We start from the raw sequence: 22,780 nt of genomic DNA, 5'->3' as shown, positions 1-22,780 counted from the left end.
TAGGTATACATAAAATATAGCTCATACTCAGCTTGTTAAAAATATAGCAATCGTGTAAAGAGAGTCACACCTGTAACTGCATAAGGCCCTTTGCAGCTTTAGGCTCTAGGGCCGAGGACAGACCAGCTGTCGCAGCCATAAACAGGTGGTGTAAGACAATAGCTCCACTGAGCTGACCGGCTTTCCAAGCCCTCCAGCAGCCAAGTGTCCAGCCAGAGTGTGCCAGGGAGGAGCACAGACCACCACGCTGCTCCCAGTCCACAGCAGAACCGACAGCCCATGGAGCCTCGGCCTCTCCTCCTGTTCCTTGGCCTCTGCTCAGGTAAGCACCGAAGGTGGGGGAGTTTCTCTAAGGTTGAAGAACTAGAGGCCCTCCCCTGCTTCTTCAAAAGGAACGCAGAACCACAGGGCCTCACCAGTCAGAGGTTACTCTTTTCAGTTTCTTCCTCATGTTGTTTGATTGGGTTTTTGAATAAAAATTTTCAGTTCATGTTATCCAGATCAAATAGGAACTGCCCTGTCAGAGACATCCAGGTCTCTATCAGTGCCTGGTGTCCTGCTCAGCCACAGGGCCTGCCTTATAGAACTTGGAACATGGTAGACCACTGTCACAACCTGGGGATACCTTCAAATTTGAACAAATTCGAACAATGGGGACCTAGCGCAGCAACTTCTAATCACAAGTAATAGAGTTAACAAAGCCGTTAGTGGCTCTAAGAGAATTCTGACAATGAAGAGAATTGATTGACAGATACATGTGCTATAAAGAGAAGCCTGTTAATAATCTCTTCATAGAGATGAACTGTTTTGTAATTTTTTTAACTTCTGAAGTGAAAAATGTCCATATGAAGGCATTCCTGCTATTCTTGGGGGAAAAAAAAAAAAAGGATGTTACCAAATGTAGGTGTGGATTTGAATTGAAGCTATAAAAACTTATACAGCCCTTGACCTGACTGTGCTCTGGAATGTGTCACAACACAGCAGCTGAAACACTATCCTGAATCCCAAACTTCCGATACAGGGAAATAGGAGATGTTTGCTGATTGCTCCATGTAAAAGTTTACTGGTGATATCATCCCAACTGAGAAATAAGGTAACTTACATTCTGTGATTTTTTTAATATTGCTCTGATAAGCACAGGACTCTGGACAAGAGGTAAAAAGCTATATTATTAATTTTTTCAATAGCAGGGTTGAGGGAAATAGTTTAAACTCAGCTAAATTATATCCTGTGGGATTTGGACTCGATCCAACCTAAGCTGGCCTCGTGTGTATGAGTGCATGTGTGTGTGCATGCTCAAATAACACACTCAATGAAAATTCCTAAGCGATATGCTTCTATAAAAATACTTAAGAGATCTCTTAGGATACCAAAGACCTCTAAAAATGTGTGTTTAGCTATGAAAAGAAGTTTACAATATGTATTTTGATCAAACCTAAAGTTTGCTAGTATTGATTCTCAGGGGTGGTTCATAGAAATTTAGAGCTAGATCAGGCATTCCTACACCTCAATTTTTATTGTAAGGAAACAGGCTGAAAGATAGAACTGACCTGCCCAAGGTCACTTAATTTATAAATTTTGGAATGTGATCAGTTGGAGACTTTGTTAGATGCATAGTCAGAAAGTAGCCTGAAATTACCAAGGTAGCAAGAGACACAGCATCAGAGATTAGAATTACCCACGGTGACTAGTAAGAGTCCAAAAGTCATTTTGCCCAACCCAGAGGCTCTTTCCTACATAGAAACACAAGCTGGACCAGTATGATACAAAAAGCACACTTGGAATTATGGCTCAATCAGTCCTCTCTGGGTAAAATGCTCATGCATATCAGAACACTTTTTCTTATGATATCTGAACATATAATTATTGCTGTTCTATTTACACAGCACCTTTCATTTCAACCTCTTCCACCTTTGTAATCCCAAGTAATTCATTGTCATCTTTCTCATGGCATCTAATTTTCCAACTCATTCACGGTTATTTATGTTAATGACACATGTCAATCTCTATGAAGACAGAAAGACAGGATTTGTGCCAGATTCACCTTTGAATATCTCCAAACTTCTATAGCAATGCTCGTATATCTCCAAACTCCTATAGCAATACAGCAATACTCAACAAATCTTTGATGAATGAATAATGTTACACCATCTGACTAAAAATTACCAAGAAAATCTTGCCAAAAAGGGAGATTCTGACATGATCTGTTTATTTATACACTGACTTTTCATAAAAGTTATTTACTGTGATTCACTAAATCCATGAAGAACTGACCCAACTCTTCAAACCATATTGGAGTTGGGAAGGGATTCATAGAATTCTTCCTTTGAATATTATAAATATTCATCCCTTTAACCTGTGCCAATGAAACCAATCTATGAAATGGTGTATTATTGCTGTCAAACTGGAATAAACAATCATTTAAGAATAAGTAGCCCAGGACAATGCCAAAACGACAGCCAAGAGGCTCAGCGATCCACTCCTGGGCCCAGTCCCTGTGGTGGGTGGGGCCTGGGATGGACAAGGCATGGCAGACAGGAGCACTGCCATGTCCCAAGGGCTCAGTGGAGCAATTACAAAATCTGCATCTTTGAACTACACACTCCCTTGGAGAGTTGCCAAATGCAGGTGGCATTTGGGGGGTGCCATGTGGAAGCTCTGTGGAGTTATGTACCTTGGTATCCTTGGAAGCTTTGGTTTGGTAGCCTGGGAATTTTGAGGTTCAGAAAATTGGGGATACTAGAAATGAAGAGGTAGGCTATGTCAACAAGAGTTCTCTACCTGGAGTCTATGAAGATAACAATAAAGGTATTTAAGCTACACTGAAAGCTTTAATAATCTGTATGGAAATGATACATTTATCTGTAGGGAGGAGGTAAACTGCCTCTGCTATAATCCCACCTCTAACTGGCAGGGGAACCAGGGATGGATTGCTCAGCTCGGAACCTCAGTTTTTTTTAATCTGTAAAGTGGGGGTAAAAAGTAACCTGAAAGGATCATTATAAGGATTCAAGATGATAATACAAAGACAGGGGCTTGAAGAAGGCTCTCTGGGATCATTAAAATACACATTTTACAAAGGGGTGAAAATGTATCAATTTGTTGCATTACAATGATGATTTCAAGCAAATCCAAAGCCCTAGGTGAGAAATCATGGTTGAGAGCCGGGCTTTGGGTTTGTGTTCTTGAATCTACCTCTTATGAAATATGGGCAAGTCACTTAACCTCCCTGTGCCTCAATTTCTTCATCTGTAGAGATAAGAGTAGCATCTAGTTGTGAGAATTGAGTTAGAATGTATTAAGTAAATATATGTATATAAATATCTGCATATAACAAATTGTTGTGTTGGTTATTATTTTCATTGACTAATAAAAAGAGAAAATATATAATTAATTTTTATTTAATAATTATTTTTTACAAACTCTTCCAAATGTAGAATCAAAGTAGAAAAATAGTAAAGAAAAATAATAACCTGACGGGCACAGTGGTGCACACCTGTAATCCCAGAGGCTCTGGAGACTGAGGCAAAAGGATCATAAGTTCAAAGCCAGCCTCAGCCACTTAGCAAGGCCCTAAGTAACTCAGAGACACACTATCTCAAAATAAAATATAAAAAAAGGGCTGGAGATGTGGCTTAGTGGTTAAGCACCCCTAGGTTTCATCCCTGGTACCCAAAAATAAAAATAAAAAATAACCTATCTTAGAGGCTAAAAATTAATACTACTGGGCAAAAAGGGAAAGCATCTTACTCATTCAACATTTAAAATTTTCTTGGCCTACGGAGAAGTTCTGGTGGCCTCAGCAATAACCTGCGGAAAGGGGAGATCTGGTTACACGAACCAGGGTAAAAGCATCGTGTGTCTCCTTCCTCTAATCGTGTGTCTACTACCCTGAGCAGACAGTCCTCTGTCCCTGTGTGGCTTGAGTTACAAAGCTCTTTCACAAGACACTTGCTGGAATTTGGAACACATTTTCTCCCAGGAATAAAGATGCATGTGGTTGTGAGGTTCCAGCATAGCCACACCACACTCCGAGATTAAGACTTGGTACAGGAGCACGCACAGGGTTCTGCTCAGAGTTCTGCCCTCTGGCTGCTCAACCTTGGGCAAGTGGCCACCTTCTCTGGTGAGATGTCTGCCTGCCTCATCTGAGGCTGCTAAGGACCACAGAACTTGCTGGGCAGAGAAGGGCTGTCTTTGGTGATGCCACTCTCTATCCTGAAGGAAATGTAGAAAAGATGGGGTCACTCATGTTCCCAACAGGAGCCCTCAACCCCAGTCAACAAAGCACAGGGTTTTCACTTTTTTAACAACTGAGATGTGTATCAGCCAGCAGTGATTGCTTAAAAGTATAGTAAAACACACATTGTATGAATTTATCATTTGAACATTTTAAGGTGTACAAGTCAGCAGTATTCAGTGCATTTACATTGTTAAATGATATTACTATTAACTATTTCCAGAACATTTTCATCATCCCAAAAGGAAAATCTAAACCCAATAACAGTCGCTCCTCACACCTCAATGCCCACAAACCTCTGATCTCTCCATTTCTGTGGCTTTACCTATTCTGGACATTTCTACAAAAGGAAACATACAACATGTGTCCCTTTACATTTGGCATCTTTCACTCAGCATGATGTTGTCAAAGTCCACCTGTGCTGTAGCATGGATCAGTACTTCATTCCTTTTTGTGGCTGAATAATGTTCCATTGTTCAGATCTACTTCAATTTGTTTATCCATTTATGTACACACCCTGACTCCAGTACTCAGGGGTGCTATAGCTCTGAGCTATCCCCCAGTCCTTTTTTTTTTTTTTTTTTTTGAAACAGGGTCTACTAAATTGCCCAGGTGGCCTTAAACTTGTGATCCTTTTGTGTCAGCCTCCTGAGTAGCTGATATTACAGGTGTGTGCCACCTCACCTAGATCATCCATTTATCTATGGATAGACAAGACCCTTGGCTGTTTCCACCTTTTGGATGTTGCTGTTATTCTTTTGGGTATGGTCTTAGGGGTAGAACTGCAGGATCATATGATAACTCCGATTTGCTGAGAACCTGTCACTTTACATTCCCACAGCAACATGGGAGGTTCCAGCGTCTCCACAGCCTCACCAGCACCCATTACTTTCTGTTTTGTTAACCATGTCCCTCCTGAGGAGTGCGATTGAGCACCTATCTTTGACTGTTCCTGGCATCATCCGATCTGAGGCCACCTTGTCCAACATTTCACTATCCCATGACCACTCTGAAACACTGACATTGGCTTTTCTGTGTGCATGTTCCTGGCAAATTTGATTCAGCCAGGGACTATGTTAAGGAATGTCACCTGTCCAAAGTACAAGTGTTGTGATAATCCGCCATGCCAACAACTGCCCTTGGAAAGGAGCTTAAGGCAACAAAACCTGCACCCAGGAGCCCTTTGACAGAGGCCCCGCCTGCCTTCTGAGCTCTGGGTTTGCCTTGATTTCCTTGTGTTAGTGAATGAAGGGTGGGGGTGGTGTCTGACCGGGTTTGTGTCATTTGCTTCTCAGCTGGTCTTGTCCTGGGCTCCGAACATGAGACCCGTCTGTTGGCAATGCTATTTAAAAACTATAGCAGCGTGGTCCGGCCAGTGGAGGACCACCACCAGGCTGTGGAGGTCACCGTGGGCCTGCAGCTGATACAGCTCATCAATGTGGTGAGACAGGGGCCTGGGGGCGGGGGTGGCACCCACCCCTCACACCTGGGGGCACTCTGCCCTCTGGTTGCCTCTCCATTCCCTAAAGAGGAGACATTTTCTTTTTTCAGGATGAAGTAAATCAGATTGTGACAACCAACGTTCGTCTGAAGCAGGTAATCCAGCACGATAATTGCATTTATGTTATTTTTATTCACCTTGAAACTAAACCTGGGCCCAGAGGAAATCAATTTAGGTACATACACTAAAATGTTAAAAGTAAGGATTTTAGAATGATGGGAATATAGACCCTGTTGTGTTTTGTTGTTGTTGTTGTTTTGGGTTTTTTTTGTTTGTTTGTTTTATTTTGTTTTTTAAACCCAGGGCTTTTTCTATGTTCTGAATTTGCTAGGGCTACCATAACGAAGTACCACACTCTAGGTGGCTTAAACAACAGAAATTTATCATCTCAACATTTTGGAGTTCAAGGTCAAGATGCCAGCAGAGTTGGTTCCTTCTGAGGGCTATGAGAGAATGTCTGTTCCAGAACTTTCTCCTTGGCTTGTAGATGAGATCATGTTCACATGGCTTTCTCCCTGGGTATACATCTGAGAGACATAGATGTTTTTAAATTTCCCCTTTTTATAAGGGCACCAGTTATATTGAAGTAATGCTTACCTTAACAGCCTCATTTTCACTTAGTTATCTCAGTGAAGACCCTATTTCCAAATAAAGTCACATTCTGAAACACTGGGAGTTAGGACTTCAACATATGAATTCTAAAGGGACACAATTCAGCCCATACCTTTGTGTTATCCCATTTTGCCACACTGAGCCAGATAATCCCAGTGACTCAGGAGGTTGAGACAGGAGGATTCCAAGCTCAAGGCCAGCAACTGAGTAAAGACACTGTCTCAAAATAAAAAAATAAAAAGGACAAAGATGTAGCTCAGTAGTAGAGTAGTGCCCCTGGGTTCAATTACCAGTACCAAAACAACAACCACAGTAAAAAACAAACAAATAAACAAACAAAAAAACAAATTCGCTACATTGGGCATATATTTTTTTTAGTGCAGGAAAATATATAATGCTTTTTAGAAATGACTTTGCCTGCTTGCCATAAATGTTTGCATTAGGACCAATCTCCTTAAGTCCTGAGGGTGGACAGTATGGCCTGGTGGATCTGCCACCCTCAGCTGTGTGACCTGGGGTCTCTTTGCTTCCTTTTCTGTAAACTAAGGTCACTAATCGTTCTATAGGACTGTTGTGAGGACTGGGTCCAGTACTTAGTACCCATGCGCACACTTTGCTGTTACTGTTGGCTAAAGTAAAAGGTGAATTCTGAATCAGACTTTCCTTATCCAAACATAATTTCTGTCCATTTCTGAATTACTGAGGCCATGAAGGCTCTTCACCCCCCAAACATTTTATAAAATGTTTTTGACTTTTTAATTGCTTCAATGTCTTCATTTCCAGCAATGGGTGGATTACAACCTAAAATGGAATCCAGATGACTATGGTGGTGTGAAAAAAATTCACATTCCCTCTGAAAAGATCTGGCGGCCGGACTTTGTTCTCTATAACAAGTAAGCAAAGCAGACAGGCGGGGAGGGGGATTCCTGGGGCAGGCGGAGCCCCGTGTCCGCACGGAAGGGCTGACTGCAGCCTGCTTCTCACCACGTTAACATTAAATTACCCTTAAAAACCAGAGCCACGTTGACAGGCCAGGCAGTGCCATATGGTGTCTCATGTTACGAATAGAAACAATGATCAGAGCCAAATTGGATCAAGACTGTGGGTGGGGAGCATTTAATCCCTGAGAGCTCCTGAGGAGTGTGTGGCAACCATCCAAAGCACCCAAACTTCTTATCCCCAAGTTCCTTGGAATCAAATGTCCTTCCTACCTAATCGGTCTGTGCTCCCGAGGTTGATACTCATCACGTCCTGAACGTCATCCTGACACTGATGGTCCAGAATGCCTGCATTCCCATCCACCAGGTCCCATGACAGACTGCCTGTTGTGAAATTATAATGTGATTCAAGACGCTCCGGTTTAATGACACGTTCATTATCATATGCCCTTCATTTGTCAGGGAATGTTCATTTCAAAGAGCATCCTCCCCAGACAGGAGCATTTGTCGTTGGCCTAGAGGATTTACAGTCTGACATCACTCCATGTGGGTCTGGGGAGCAAGCTGTGCGTTCCAGCAGATGTATGGGGTGTGTGGGGCAAGGGCCAGTGGATAAAAATGATGCACTTTACGGCAGCCTACCCAGCTTTGATTTTCTACTACATGTTGTCCAGTTACACTTAGGTTCAAGTATGAACCAAATTACCCAATCAGCGATATAAACTTTTTGGACAAATATGCTGACATAGCAGAATATCCATGTTCAGTTTCTTTCAGGCAGAACCTGGGGGAAGCAGTTAAAGTTCACTGGGCTTTCTGACATGCTTACGTAGGAACACCCTGGTGGAGAGAGAACCTCAGTTTACCTGCTTATTGGGAGAGACTAAGACAATCTTTTGACCCTCTGCCCTTTCAGGAGGGTCTAATGCCACACAGTTCTCTGGATTAAGAATCCTACTTAATCCAGAGAACTGGATTAAGGAAAAGTCGGGGAAAGAAAAATCTCTTGTTTTACAACAGGAGGGATCAATACATGCCATTAAGTCCCTAAAATCCCATGGGGCAAACCCTACCCTACTGATTTAACTCCTATTCTAATACTTACTTCCTGGTACCAAGTGTCCTAATCATGCAAGGCTTGACCACTGAGCTACACCTCCAGCCCTCAATACCTATTCTAATTGCCTCACTTTTTTGCAAAGTCCCTTGGACACAGGCTGTTTATGGAAGAATGTCCACTGAATAAGGCCTATAGAAGTGGCTTATTGCTACTTTTTAGTACATACCATGTTTTTTTTTTAAATTTTATTTTTTTGCAGTACTTGAAATTGAACCCAGGGCTTCAAGCATGCTAAGCAAGTGCTCTACTACTGAACTACATCCCCAGCTCTTTTATTTTGAGACAGGGTCTTGCTATATCATCTTGGCTAGGCTTGAACTTCTGATCCTCCTGCCTCAGCCTCTCAAATAGCTGAAATTAAAGGTATGTGCTACTGTGCCCAGCTCCCTGATTTAAAAATATATATAGGGCTGGGGATGTGGCTCAAGCGGTAATGCACTCGCCTGGCATGTGCAGGGCACTGGGTTCGATCCTCGGCACCACATAAAAATAAAATAAAGATGTTGTGTCCATTGAAAAATAAATATTAAAAAATTCTCTCTCTCTCTAAAAAAATTAAATTAAATTAAAAAATTGGAAAATCAAGAAATATCATATTAAAATTTTGATTTTTAGCCTGTCTAGAAAAATTCTACAATAAAAAATGTGAAAAATTTGGGGCAGGACAATGGTTCAATGACAGCACTTGCCTAACACGCATGAGACCCCTGTGTTCCATCTCCAGCCCTGGGGCTGGGGAAGGAAAAAAAAAAAAGGAAATATTTGACTCAAAAAATGTATGTTTTCACCTTCTGACCAAGAAAAAAGCCAAATATCTGGCAACAATGGGCATCTACTCCCACGTGGCCATACGCAGCACTGTGTGGGGGTTCCTTCTTCATTTCTTACCTGTCTGGTCCTTAATCTGAGTTCATGATCCCACCCCACTGGATAGATCACCTTGCCCTCCACACTGGGGATTGAACCTGGGGCCTCCTGCATGCAAGCAAGACTCCGCCACTGAGACACACTCCCCATCCTAAATGGTTCTTAATGTAACAGTAAGGAGCTACTGGAGGAACATTTTATTTTAAATTCCTTTGCTTTCCCAACTAACTCTCAAAGTATATCCTGAGTATATAGGTGGATATGAACATTACAAATATCACTGAGGACAGAGAAAGAACATCTGAGATGCAGTGTACCCATGTTATCTGCTATTTCTTTAAACCCATAGATTCCTACTTCCTTCCCAGATAGTCTAACTCAGAGCTGACTTAAATGGTGCTTGGGAATCTGCATCTGTAATAAGCACCCCAGTGACTCTTATTATCAGACAAATTTGGGAAACACTGCCATAGATTTAAAAAGCAACACAACCAGAAAGCAAGCTTCTATAATTAGTACTAGAATAATTAGCAGCTGTCTCCTGTTAATATCTGCAGGCAGAATGGAAGGCTCATCTGTCACTTGGAACCCTTTTCTTCCCTTATCCCAATTGCAGTGCAGATGGCGACTTTGCTATTGTCAAGTTCACAAAAGTGCTCCTGGACTACACGGGCCACATCACATGGACACCTCCAGCCATCTTCAAAAGCTACTGTGAGATCATTGTCACTCACTTTCCCTTTGATGAGCAGAACTGCAGCATGAAGCTGGGTACCTGGACCTATGATGGCTCTGTGGTGGCAATCAACCCGGTAGGTAGGGACTCCGTGTGATGATGCTGGTTTCAGGAGAAGTGTGATTCAGGTCTCTGACTCTGCCCCTAGATAATCACAGGCTCTCAGAACCAGTTAAAACTTGGGAGGCTCTAGTCTGATGGTTCTCAGGATGGTTCTTGATGTGCTGCTCATAAGAACTATCTTGGAACTGAAAGAAACTCCTTATGCCCAGAACAGTCTCAAGAATTTTGATTCAATCCGTCTGGAATGGGGCTAAGTAGCCAATGTTATGAATCTCCCAGATACTTGAATATGGAACCCAAATGAAGAATCCCAGTAATCTAAACTCCTTATGTTATGGGAAAGAAATCCAAGACCCCAAAGTGGAGATGGCCCCAAGTCCCTCCTGGATATGTGGCCCACAGAACTGGAGATTATTGCCTTATCACGGGCTGATTACAAAACCCTGCCCTCCCCCACCCCCCAGATAACTTGGCTAGGGTTTCCAAACCTCATCTCATTTTTCAGGAAAGTGACCAGCCAGACCTGAGCAACTTCATGGAGAGCGGGGAATGGGTGATCAAGGAGGCCCGGGGCTGGAAGCACTGGGTATTCTATACCTGCTGCCCCAGCACCCCCTACCTGGACATCACCTACCACTTCGTCATGCAGCGCCTGCCTCTTTACTTCATCGTCAACGTCATCATCCCCTGCCTGCTCTTCTCTTTCTTAACCAGCCTGGTGTTCTACCTGCCCACAGACTCAGGTGGGTGCCGTTGCCATGACTGTTAAAGTGAATTGGTCACCAATACCTATTTGCCCAATACCATCTGTGTGCCCAGAAATATGCGGGGTTAGGTGTGTGCTCACAGACCTCCTCATGTCACTTCCTCTACAAAGTTGCTTTCCTTAGATGGACTCTTCTGGGCATTGATCCTTTACTGAGTTTGCCACTAGAATATCACTTTTGCATGTCTGTTTCCAGATGGCAATACCTTTACACATGAGACCGTACTTCCCAAGTGGCAATTCTTTCCCACATATCAGCCTGGACAACTTACTTACCTCTTACTGAGTAATCACATCTGTGATATAATTTCATCAAACACCAACAATCTACTGAACAGGGGACGGGTACCCATATGTCTGCCAGCAAGTCCCTACTTGTAAACAATCGATGGCAGACAAGCAGGAGGAAAAGATGGTGCAGATGCCCCTCAAACTTATGACAGGTAGCAATTTTATCCAACTGATTTTTTTAAACTCACAAAAATTTAAATCTAACTGTTCAGAAAGGGGAAAAGATTATTCACTCATTCAATAAAGACTTGTTGAGCAACTCCTACACAGCAGGGACACAGTGGAGAATAAGGCAGGAAGGACCTCCCCCCCGCTGAGTATATGTATGTTCTCATGATGATCCTCATTTTTTTTTTTCATGCTGGAGATTAAACCCATGGCTTTGAACATGCTAGGAAAGCACTCTACCTTTGAACTACATTTCAGCCATTTTTGTTTTTGATTTTTAGACAAGATTATGTTAGGTTGCACAGGCCGGCCTTGAACTTGCAATCCTCCTGCCTCAGCCTCCCTGGTAGATGGGATTATGGCATGTACTACTGTGCCCAGTGATTGCACTAGTTTTTAAACAAATGATTGAACCCAGGGGCACTTAACTACTGAGCCACATCCCAAGTGCCACTTCTCACCCCCCTCTTTTTAAAATATTTTTTTTAGTTATAGTTGGACATAATACCTTTATTTATTTATTTATTTATTTTATGTGGTGCTGAAGATCGAACTCAGGGCCTCGCACGTGCTAGGCGAACGCTCTACCACTGAGCCACAACCCAGCCCCTCCCCGCCTCTTTTTTTAAAAAATATTTTATATGATATGCCAAGAAATTTGTAACGTTTTGAACAACCCACAATAAAAAATTTAAAAAAAAAATATTTTATTTAAGTCTCAATGAGTTGCTTAGGGCCTTGCTAAGTTGCTGAGGCTGGCTTTGAACTCATAATCCTCCTGCCTCAGCTTCTAAGTTGCTGGAAGCTTCCTCTTCTTCTTCTTGTTTTTTTAAAATAGTTTTAAAGTTGTAGATGGACACACAATACTTTTATTTTATTTATTTATTTATTTATTTTATGTGGTGCTGAGGATTTAACCCAGTGTTTCACATGTGTGAGACAAGCGTTCTACCACTGAGCTATAACCCCAGCCCCAAATAAAGCTTCTTAAAGTAAATAAAGAAAACACTGTCAGGGAAATATGGAAATAATTAGTGTCTATAAATATTCAATTATTTATGCTTGAAAAGCCTTTAGGACAATGACTATATTATGCTTGGTAAACGTTAGCCATTATTTATTATTAGTCAAGAAATTGTAGCTTGATAAATATATTTACAATTGTGACTTCTTCACTTTCAAAGGCCTTCCTACCCAGCAGGTAGAGTGGACAATCTCATGTTGCCTCCACTTTGCACCCAGTGTTTATGGTTGTCCCTTAGTATCTACAGAGGATTGGTTCCAGGACCCCAGGATACAAAAATCTGTGAATGCCCAATTCCTTTATATAAAATGGTGCAGTATTTGCATTTAACTTATATGATCCTCCCATATGCTTTACTTTTTAAATAGTTTTTATTGGTGCATATCAATTATACAGATAGCGGGTTTCATTGTGGCATCATCATATGTGCATATAACAAAATTGATCTATTTCATTCCCCCGTGCCTCCCCCTGCCCACCTCTCCTCCTTCCCCTGTTCCTTTCTCTCTACCCTAGTGGTCTCCCTTCTGTTTTCATGAGATTCCCCCCATCATCATGCTTTTTTTTTTCCTTTCTTTTTTCTCTCTATCCTCCACATATGAGAGAAAACATACAGTACTTGGAACCTGGTTTGTTTCACTTAACATATTGCTCTCCACTTCCATCCATTTTCCTGCAAATGACATAATTTCATTCTTTGTGGCTGAATAAAACTCCATTGTATATCTATTACCACATTTTCTTTATCCACTCATCTCTTGACTGACAGTATAACTTGGCTATTGTGAATTGTGCAGCAAGAAACATGAGTATGCAGGTATCTCTATAGTATGCTGATATTAATTTCTTTGGTTATATACCAAGAAGAGCTTTAGCTGGCTCATATGGTGGTTCTATTTTCACTTTTTATTTTTGGAAGGACCTCCATATTGATTTCCATAGTGGCTGTCCCAATTTACATCCCCACCAACAGTGTGCAAGAGTTTCTTTTTCCCTAAATCCTCACCAGCATTTATTCTTACTTACATTTTTGATGATTGCTATTCTGACAGGGGTGAGACTGAATCTCAGTATAGTTTTGATTTCCATTTATTTCCTTCACAGCTAAAGATTCTGAACACTTTTTCATATAATTATTGGCCATTTGTACTTCTTTTGAGAAATGTCTATTCAGTTTATTTACCCATTTATTGATAGGGTTATTTGGTGGGTTTTTTTGTCATTATTATTATTTTGGTTTTTATTTTGTGTATTAATTCCCTGTCAGAAGAGTAATTGGCAAAGATTTTTCTCCTATTCTGTAAGCTGCCCCTTCACTCTCTTTACTGTTTTCTTTGCTGTGCAGAAGCTTCTAAAATTTGATGTCATCTCATTTGTCAAATGTATTATTTTCTGAGCAATAGGACCTAATCAGGAAGTCATTGCCTGTGCCTCTTATCTGAAGTGTTTTCTTCTAGCAGTTTCAGGTCTTATACTGAAGTCTAATAGAGTTACAATTGATTTTTTAAAAAATTTTTTTAGTTGTTGATGGACCTCTATTTAATTATATGTGATGCTGAGAATCTAATCCAATGCCTCACACATACTAGACAAGTGCTGTACCACGGAGCTACAACACCAGCCCCACTTTTAATTGATTTTTGTACAGGGTAAGAGAACAGGATCTAGTTCCAATCTTCTACAGATGGCTATCCAGTTTTCCTAGCAACATTTATTGAAGGTTCTCTTATGTATGGTTTTGGCACCTTTGTCATGGATCACATGGCCATAGCTGGGTTTGTCTCTGGGTTCTCTATTCTCTTCTGTAGGTTTACATGCCTTTTTTTTTTTTTTTTTGCCAGTGCCATGCTTTTTTTGCTACTATGGCTCGGTAGTATATTTTGAAATCAGATATTGGTCTTTTTGCTCGGGATTGCAGTGGCTATTCATGTGGTTGCATTTTATGCAGTTTAACACATTCTGCTGCAGAAGGAAAGCCTGCCACCCTGAGTCTGCTTGCCAACCCATAATCCCTCTCAGCTCCCTAGGTTCCACCAAGAAACAAAATCCTGGGGCATGAGATGAAGTAGACATTTACTTCTTGGCACCCTCTCATGGAACATCTTGCCACTTGTCATCATGGGTACAGTTAAGGTCACACAGGAAATTATGCAGGAAAAAAATTTTCTACAATGATGTTTCATGAACATGGGTCACATTCCTTCACCTTTGGATTTCAGTGGTAAATACGTTTGCAAGGGCTGCCGTGACAGAGTACCAGATTGGGTGATTCAAACAACAGACATTCATTTGTCACCATTCTGGAAGCTAAAAGTTGAGATCAAGGTGTTAGTAGGATTGGTTTCTTCTGAGGCCTCTCTCCCTGCTCTGCAGGTGACCGCCTTCTCCCATGCCCTCACATGGTTTGTGTCCACATTCTCTCTTGGAAGGACACCAGTTATATTGGATTAGGGACCCCATATAACTTCATTTAAACTTAATTACCTTTAAAGGTCTTATCTTTCAAATACAGATTTTGAGGTCCTGAGGTTTAGAATTTCAATATATACATGGGAGGCGCCAATTCTGTCCATCATGGTGGGTTGTTGGGTTTCTTCTTTTTGTCTTCCTAGGAGAGAAAATGACGCTGAGCATCTCTGTCTTACTGTCCTTGACTGTGTTCCTTCTGGTCATTGTGGAGCTGATCCCTTCCACCTCCAGTGCCGTGCCCTTGATTGGAAAATACATGTTGTTCACCATGGTGTTCGTCATCGCATCCATCATTATCACCGTCATTGTCATCAACACACACCACCGCTCTCCCAGCACCCACGTGATGCCCGAGTGGGTGCGGAAGGTGAGTGCAGGCGGCACATAGGGAGGACACTTCCAGGTCCCCCCCTAGCCAATACTTGCGTACATTTAGAAACCTATGTCCTTTCTGGACTTCAGGGGACTTGGGTGAAGAACTTTCCTTGTCTTCTTTCTAGGGACAACTCATGAGAGAGAAAGGAAAAAAAAATACCAGAATTTATAAACCACATTCTAAATTCAAGTTTAAAGGATCTCTTTGAATAGAGATGAATAAATCTCCATCTTTTTTATGCTGTGACATTCTTAAGATTTCCATTTGTGTGTCTTTCAATTTGGGACAGACTTACTTATTTTTGCTAGTAAAATCATCAGCTGAGAATAGAATGAGATTTAGAGATGGAAGAGGGGTGTTAGGGTTTAGATATGATGTGTCCCCCAAAAGTTTATGTGTTAGACGATGCAAGAATTTTTAGAGGTTAAGTGATTGGGTTATGAGAGCTTTAACCTAACCCGTGGATGAATCCACTCACAGGGATTAAATGGGTAGTGACTATAGGCAGGTCAGGTGTAGCTGGAGGAGGTAGGTCACTGAGGTCGTGCCTTTGGGTTCTATATTTTGTCCCTGCTGAGCAGAGCTCTCTCTCTCTTTCTCTCTCTGCTTCCTTGTTGCCATGTCCTGAGCTGCTTTCCTACCCCTATGATGCTCTGCCTCCCTTTGGGCCCAGAGCAATGGAGTAGGCCATCTGTGGACTGAGGCCTCCGAAACCTCGAGTGTCAGATAAACTTTCTCAAATTGTTCTTGTCAGGTTTGTGGTCACAGTGGCAAAAACTGCCGACTAAAACAGAGGGCTTGAGGAAATAACACAAAAGTGAGGAATTTTGTCTCAAATGTTTACATTGCTGGATTTAAAAATGCGCTGACATTTCAAATCCCATCCCCTTTGGTGCTGGGATTAAGCCCAGAGCCTCACACATGCAAGGAAAGCACTCCACCACTGATCTACACCCACAGCCCAAATATGTGCTCTTTTGGATAAAACTTCAGAGACACTAAAGCCCAGGATCTTTATGTCATGAATTGCCAGAGAAACTAATGGTTACCATGTACTCTTTGGAGGCAATTACCAGTCCTCCTTGACTCCTGGCAATACCCATATTGCAGTTTCTTTATAAAGAAAGGGAAGAAAAAAGTCTACCTATTTTGGGGGACAGAAATTTATACAGGAGGCAAAGAGCCCTTTCTTTAACTAAATGATCCTGGAAACACATTGCTAGGACCTTTCTGTTGCCTACAGGGGGATCTGAAGCAAAAGGCTCGCTGGTGTCTGGTGTCCGAAAGGTTGCCGGCTGCTCACAGGCTCCCTCTGGTGGCAAACTGTTCATATTACAGAATCATCAGGACCACTGTAATTTGACACGTCAGGAGTGGATATGAAGGAGTCTTTGGGAACATCTAATGTGGTTCTTTTTGTTTTAAAGACAAGGAGCCTGTCAAGGTTGAGGCTGAGATACGTTGAATGGCTTGCCCAAGATCATGTTGGTAATTCAGAGTTTGATGTTTGCCTGTGTTGACAATAATTCTCATACATGGATTGCTTTTTTATTAGGTTTTTATCGACACTATCCCAAATATTATGTTTTTCTCCACAATGAAAAGACCATCCAGAGATAAACAAGACAAAAAGATTTTTACAGAAGATATTGATATTTCTGACATTTCTGGGAAACCAGGGCCTCCACCCATGGGCTTCCACTCTCCCCTGATCAAACATCCCGAGGTGAAAAGTGCCATTGAGGGCGTCAAGTACATCGCAGAGACCATGAAGTCAGATCAGGAGTCCAATAACGTAAGCTCTGCAGTTTGAAATCTTCCCCTCTGGGTTTAAATGATCAAATGCATGAGTACAGACAAATGGGTTTGTTTTGACAGTTAAGCTGGCATTCAAGATGCAGCCACCAACCTAAAGTGTACCTAGGGGACCACCTCTAGGTCACCTTAGTAACTCATCATGATGTGAATTATTATTCAAAAGTTAAAGATCATGCCAGCCAAGGGATGTGGAGGGCTTTGAGACCTACAAATTAAAGGACCCATCGATGATATGTAGCATGAACTCTGTAAGTCTCTAATAATCAGCCTAGTGGAATTCTAACACTCTCCCCTCTCCCAGGCGTCTGAAGAGTGGAAGTATGTTGCAATGGTGATGGACCACATTCTCCTCGGAGTCTTCATGCTTGTCTGTCTCATTGGCACTCTGGCTGTGTTTGCAGGTCGGCTCATTGAATTAAACCAGCAAGGATGAGAAGTTACGTTGAGCCTAGCTCTGCCCCAGGACCTGCCAGAGCAGAATAAAATGAGAAAAAGTAGGATTTGTATACTTAGATATATTCTCTCTTATCAAACATGAAGTTTTCTGCACTTATTATTAATAGTAACCATGTCCATTTACATGAGGTCATGGCCTCTGGGTGATTCCCCTTTTCTTCTCCCTGCACTTCTGCCGTGTCTCCCTGGAGAGTGAATCCTTCTCAGTAAATGAAACTGGACCCTTTATAGAAGTGTTCATTTCCAAATGGCATCTGGAAGGGTTTTACCAGATAGCCAAGATTTTCTGTTGTGTTATTATTGCTAATTGCTTTCTTTGTTGCTCTTCTTTTTTCCTCCTCCTCTTCTTTTTCTTTTCTTTTTTTGGAATAGAGTCCTTTGCTTAAGAATCAGTTTTGTATCTACCAAGAAATCCCCATGTACCCGCCCCCCAAAAGATTAACCATTTGATTTGCAGAGAGGAAACAATAGAAAGGAAATAAAGTAATTTCTAGAATGACCATGGAAATGCAAACAGCCTCAAAAATCTATGTTTTAAAATAGATTTCTAAGAACTGGGGTGTGGGGGGTTTTCCCCTGGTGTTTTTTTATTTGTGTGTGTGTGTGTGGGGGGGGTGCTAGGGATTGAATCTGAGGCCTGTGCATGCTATACATACCTTCTACCACTGAGCTACACCTGAGCCCTAGGTGTCCCAATTTAACAGGGAACCTGGTTTTGATTCTCAAGTTTGAAGGAAAACAGGTGGCAACATTATTGAGCACGAGTTGCAGGTACTATGGGAATCATCTCACCTATGTGGTTTTATTTCATCCTAACAATTTTCATACCATCCCTGTAATGGCCTTATTTACAAAGGAGAAAACTGATTTCAAGAAGGTTAAGTTTGACTGTTAGTAGAAGAACTGAGATTTGAACCCAGACCTTGAGATTCCAAAGCAACTCTCAGCTGGTTCAGGCATCTGCTCGCTTGCTCTCCTGTCACCCTTGCCTTGATCAAGACCATTCTGTGACTCTGTTCAGTGTTCTTGAGCACTTGGGCCTTAGTGTCAACTATCTTTCCACCTTCCCAATTACATTGCCTGCATTTTTTTCTCAGTCTTTACATCAATCATTGGGGTTCAATTCCTACAAATGAAACCAGAAATGTGTGCACACAGGATCACCATTTCTAAAGTTCTGAAGAAGAGAGGAAGTGATTTTTCTTTCTTTTTTTTAATATTTATTTTTTAGTTTGAGGTGGACACAATATCTTTATTCTACATTTATGTGGTGCTGAGGTTCGAACCCAAGGCCTCATGCATGCTAGGCGAGCGCTTTACCACTGAGCCACAATCCCAGCCCCAATGATTTTTCTCTCTGAAGTTAACTTCCAGTCTCAATATAGTTTAGCCTAGAATGAGAAACCATGTGACTCTGGGCTCAGAAAAGGCCTTCAGAACATCAAACACACCTGACCCATGTCAGCTCCAGGGACAATGTTGACTGGTACAGACAGAGTGCCTGAGCTCAGGTAGCTTCTGTCCTCCAACAGACTCCCCATCACACACTTTTAGAAGGGTGGGGTGTCCTCATTGAAGGATAAAACTGTTTCCCTATTTTAAAGGTAAAATAGTTTGGCAGTTCCTCAAAAAGTTACACACAGAGTTACCATATGATCCAGCAATTCCATTCCTAGTATAGACCCAAAGGAATTGAAAGTAGAAACTTGAACAGACACCCGTAAGCCAATGTTCAAAGAAGCAAATAGCCAAAAGAAAGAACTCTGTGTCCACTGAGGGTAAATGGCCAACAAAATGTAATGTGTATACAATACAGTATTATTAAGCCTTCAAAAGCAATAAAATTCTGATCTATGCTATAATGTGGAGAAACCTCAGAAACATTATAAGTGGAATAAGCCCGAGGAAAGGACAAATATTCTATGATTCCACTTATATGAGGTACCTATAAATTTAAAGAAACAGAAACAAAATAGAGGTTATCAAAAACTGGGATAGGGGAATTGGGGAGTAGGGGGATACTATTTAATGTAATCAAATTTTTTGGGGGGGAAGATAAAAATGTTCTGGAGATGGAGAGTGGTGGTGGCACTAAATTGTGCATATATTTAACACCACTGAGCTACATACTTAAAAATGATTAAAATGATAAATTTTATGTTCTATATATTTTACCACAATTTTTAAGAAAAGAGCAAACTAAAGGCTCGAGTCCCTGATCACCAAGTTTAGATAGAGAAAAGACTAAAAAAAAAAAAAAATCACCTCATACCCTACCCTCTGTGACCCGAGGGAAGCCAGAGAAGTGGCTTCCCTCGGGTCACAGAGCTAAGTAGACAAACCAGGTCTGTGAACTCCTGCTCTCATTCTATTTCTGTTACATCAAATAATCCTCCTCTCCCTCAAAAGTGATGCCCTCTCCCATGTTCCCCACTCCTCCGCCCCCATCTTGGGAGCCAGTAGGCTTGGTCCTGAGTCCACAGAGCAATGCCACAGTGTGTCCTGCATCGGCCCAGACATCAGTGCCGGCAATCAGCTGCCAAGCCCAAGATTTTAATGCTCCACATCTTGTCCCTTAGGGAAGGCCCAGTTTCCAGAAGGCCACCAATGAAAAGAAAGGGGGTGGGGGTGCTGGGATTCATCTCCCTAGTGATGATGTAGGACAGAAGATGAGCGACACCTGAGGAATTTTCAGGAAGCAAGTTTATTTAGCTGCAGCAGCCCAGAGTATCTATGGCCTAAAAATCTCTGGACACTGAGTCTGGAAAGTCTTTATACTCAGTGGGGTGGCTACATGTCAGTGGGGGGTACAAAACAGTTACTATTTATCCGTATTTTTATGGATAAATATATGTTTACCAGTTTTTTGTGGTTTTGTTTTTTTTTTTTGTCTGCAAACCTGGCATTTGCAAAAAGAGGAAGCTATAAACCACAATGTCCTCTGCAGAAGTTTTTGTTGCTATCCTGTGTAAAAATCTTTCTAACTAGAAGAGAAGCTCAATTATGTGGGGAGGTCCCTGAAGAAGCTTATGTTACAAATATGGTAGGGGATCTCTTTGGTGGGGGCACCTGGTCTGCTTCACTGAGAGGTGTTTGTTGAGGACCAGCCCTGGCTGGTCCTGTGTGGCTCTGCTGGTGAGCTCATCTGGATGGCAGGATGGCTTCTTAGGAAATATGGAGCTTGCAGAGGAAGCAGAACACAAGGCAGGGACATTGTGATGGAGGTGCACAGACTGCAAGTGGGGCAGGAAGTTTTCAGAACTCAGATGCCCCAGTCTTCTTTTGGACTGCTGGTCTCAGTGAGGATCAGGGTCTTTGGGAAAGTGAGGGAAACTTAGTTGTCTCCTGGGCTTTGGTAATGCAGGTGCCTTAAAGCAAGAGAAATTTATTCTCTCACATTTCCATGGCCAATCCGGACTGAACTGTACCCTTCCCCCAATCTCACATGTTGGAGTATTTGGAGATGAGGCCTTTGGGACATACTGAGCTTTAGATGAGGTCACATGGGTGAGGCCTCATGATGGGATTAGTGCCCTGACAAGGAGAGACACCACAGGGCTTCTACACTCTTTTCTCTGTTTCTCTTTCTCTTATGTGAGGACAGAGCAAGAAGGTGGTCATCTTCAAGTCAGGAAGAGAGCCCTCATCAGAAGACAACCATGCTGGCACCTTGCTCTCAGAATCCCAAACTCTAGACTCAAAGAATAAAATTATCTGACTCAGATAAAGCCAGAAGTCCAAAATTGAGGTGTAGACAGGTCTGGAGCCTCAGAGGAAGAATCTGTTCTGTGCTTTGCTCCCAGTTTCCAGTGACTACCAGCAACCCTTGGTGATCTTGGGATTGTGGCAGCATACTCCAACCTTGGCCTCCATCTTCATGACCTTCATCCCTGTGTCTCTGTCTTCCCCTTTCCTATATTTTAAGAAGAAACTTGTCATTGGAATTAAGATCAACCCTAAATCTGGGATGATCTCATCCCAAGATCTTAATATCTGCAAAGACTCTAGTTCCAAATAACATCATTCACAAGTTCTAGGGCTTAGGACTTGGACAGACGTTTTGGAGCCACTATTCAATCCATGACAAGCAGCATGGGACAAAGGCAGAAGGCACAGAAAACCTTTCCAAGAAGCCCCAGAGGGAGCCAGGAGTGGAGAGGGCATGTTGGGTTGGTCTCCTAACCTCACTGTATCCTCAGTCCAACCTGGAGAACTGAAAAGCAGCTGAGCCAACTCCTGGCTTTCTCCTTACTCTGCGACAGGTTGCCACACTTCAAATGCCCAAGGAGGGGTCTGGGCCTGTAACCTCCAGATCCACCCCAAGCTTCATCCCTGGGGTTTTCAACTGCACAAGAAGTGCAGAGTGGAGCCCCACAGAGACAAATACACCCCCTCCCACCCCCAGTCAGAGCAATGATGGACCCTGATCATCAGCCTATAGAGTTGGGAAGGGAGAGAATAAAAAGAAAGAACTAGAAATGGTACTTGACTTCCTTCAACTCAAAGTTCAGGACTCCTTCCACCCTCTTCTGCTCTTGCTGGTGAGGATGTGGAGAGGTTGGAACCCCTGGGTATTGCTGGTGGGAATGTACAATGGTCCAGCTGCTATGCAAAACACTTTGGCGGTTTCCCAAGAAGTTACACACAGTGATGAGCATGTGATCCAGCAATTCCACTTCTAGGCATATACCCAGAGGAATTGAAAGCAGGGGCTTGAACAGATATTTGTATGACAATGTTCACAGCAGCATTGTTAATAACCAAGAGAAGGAAACAACTCAAGTGTCCATTAGCACATAGGTGGATGAAGGAAATATATATATGTACAATGGGGTATTAATCAGTCTTAAAAAGGAATGAAATTTTGACACATGCTCCAACATAGATAAGTATTTAAAACATTATGCTAAGTGAAATATGCCAGATGTGAAGGGACAAATATGGCACGATTCCACTGACATGAGTTGAATTCATGAAAACAGCAAGGAGATTGGAGGTTACCAGGGGCAGGAGGGAGGCAGGTATTGGTAATAGTTTCAACTTCAGATAATGAAAAAATTCTGGAGATGGATAGTGGTAATGATTGCTTGATGCTGTAGATGTATGTACCATACCTGAACTCTACACTTAAGATGGATAAAGTGGTAAACTTTACATTATGTTTATTTTGACAAATAAAAATTTTCCTTTTTTGAATTACAAACTGCTCCGTTCTTATCCTTGAAAATGGCCCTTGAATATGGTTCGGGCCAGAATGAGACACTGAGAGAGAAACTGGAGAAATTGATTTCTCTTGGTGGAGATTGATTCTTCCCCTTCCTCTCCCCTGCCTTCC

The 22,780-nt window shown here is 42.1% G+C and overlaps 1 protein-coding gene across 1 annotated transcript; it reads left to right on the top strand.

Annotated features, from left to right (window-relative positions):
* Positions 1-204: 204 nt before the first annotated feature.
* Chrna1 (cholinergic receptor nicotinic alpha 1 subunit) lies at positions 205-17,901 on the top strand. Its single transcript, XM_015479340.2, has 9 exons — positions 205-322; positions 5,536-5,681; positions 5,792-5,836; positions 7,137-7,246; positions 9,895-10,090; positions 10,583-10,820; positions 14,939-15,162; positions 16,727-16,966; positions 17,291-17,901. The coding sequence occupies exons 1-9, from the start codon at positions 280-282 to the stop codon at positions 17,420-17,422; spliced, it is 1,374 nt and encodes a 457-aa protein (XP_015334826.1). The 5' UTR covers positions 205-279; the 3' UTR covers positions 17,423-17,901.
* The last annotated feature ends 4,879 nt before the right edge of the window (positions 17,902-22,780 follow it).

Source organism: Marmota marmota, unplaced genomic scaffold, assembly GCF_001458135.2.
Source record: "Marmota marmota marmota unplaced genomic scaffold, marMar, whole genome shotgun sequence".
NCBI lineage: Eukaryota > Metazoa > Chordata > Mammalia > Rodentia > Sciuridae > Marmota > Marmota marmota.
Note: the sequence above shows the minus strand (reverse complement) of the source record. Positions and strands in the feature narration are given on the sequence as shown.

Bases quoted from the DNA above. Each gene is read 5' to 3' on its own strand.
- Chrna1 (XM_015479340.2), top strand. From the start codon at position 280: ATGGAGCCTCGGCCTCTCCTCCTGTTCCTTGGCCTCTGCTCAG. The intron at 10,821-14,938 runs GTGGGTGCCGTT...TTGTCTTCCTAG, and splicing joins CTACCTGCCCACAGACTCAG to GAGAGAAAATGACGCTGAGC. The intron at 16,967-17,290 runs GTAAGCTCTGCA...CCCCTCTCCCAG, and splicing joins CAGATCAGGAGTCCAATAAC to GCGTCTGAAGAGTGGAAGTA.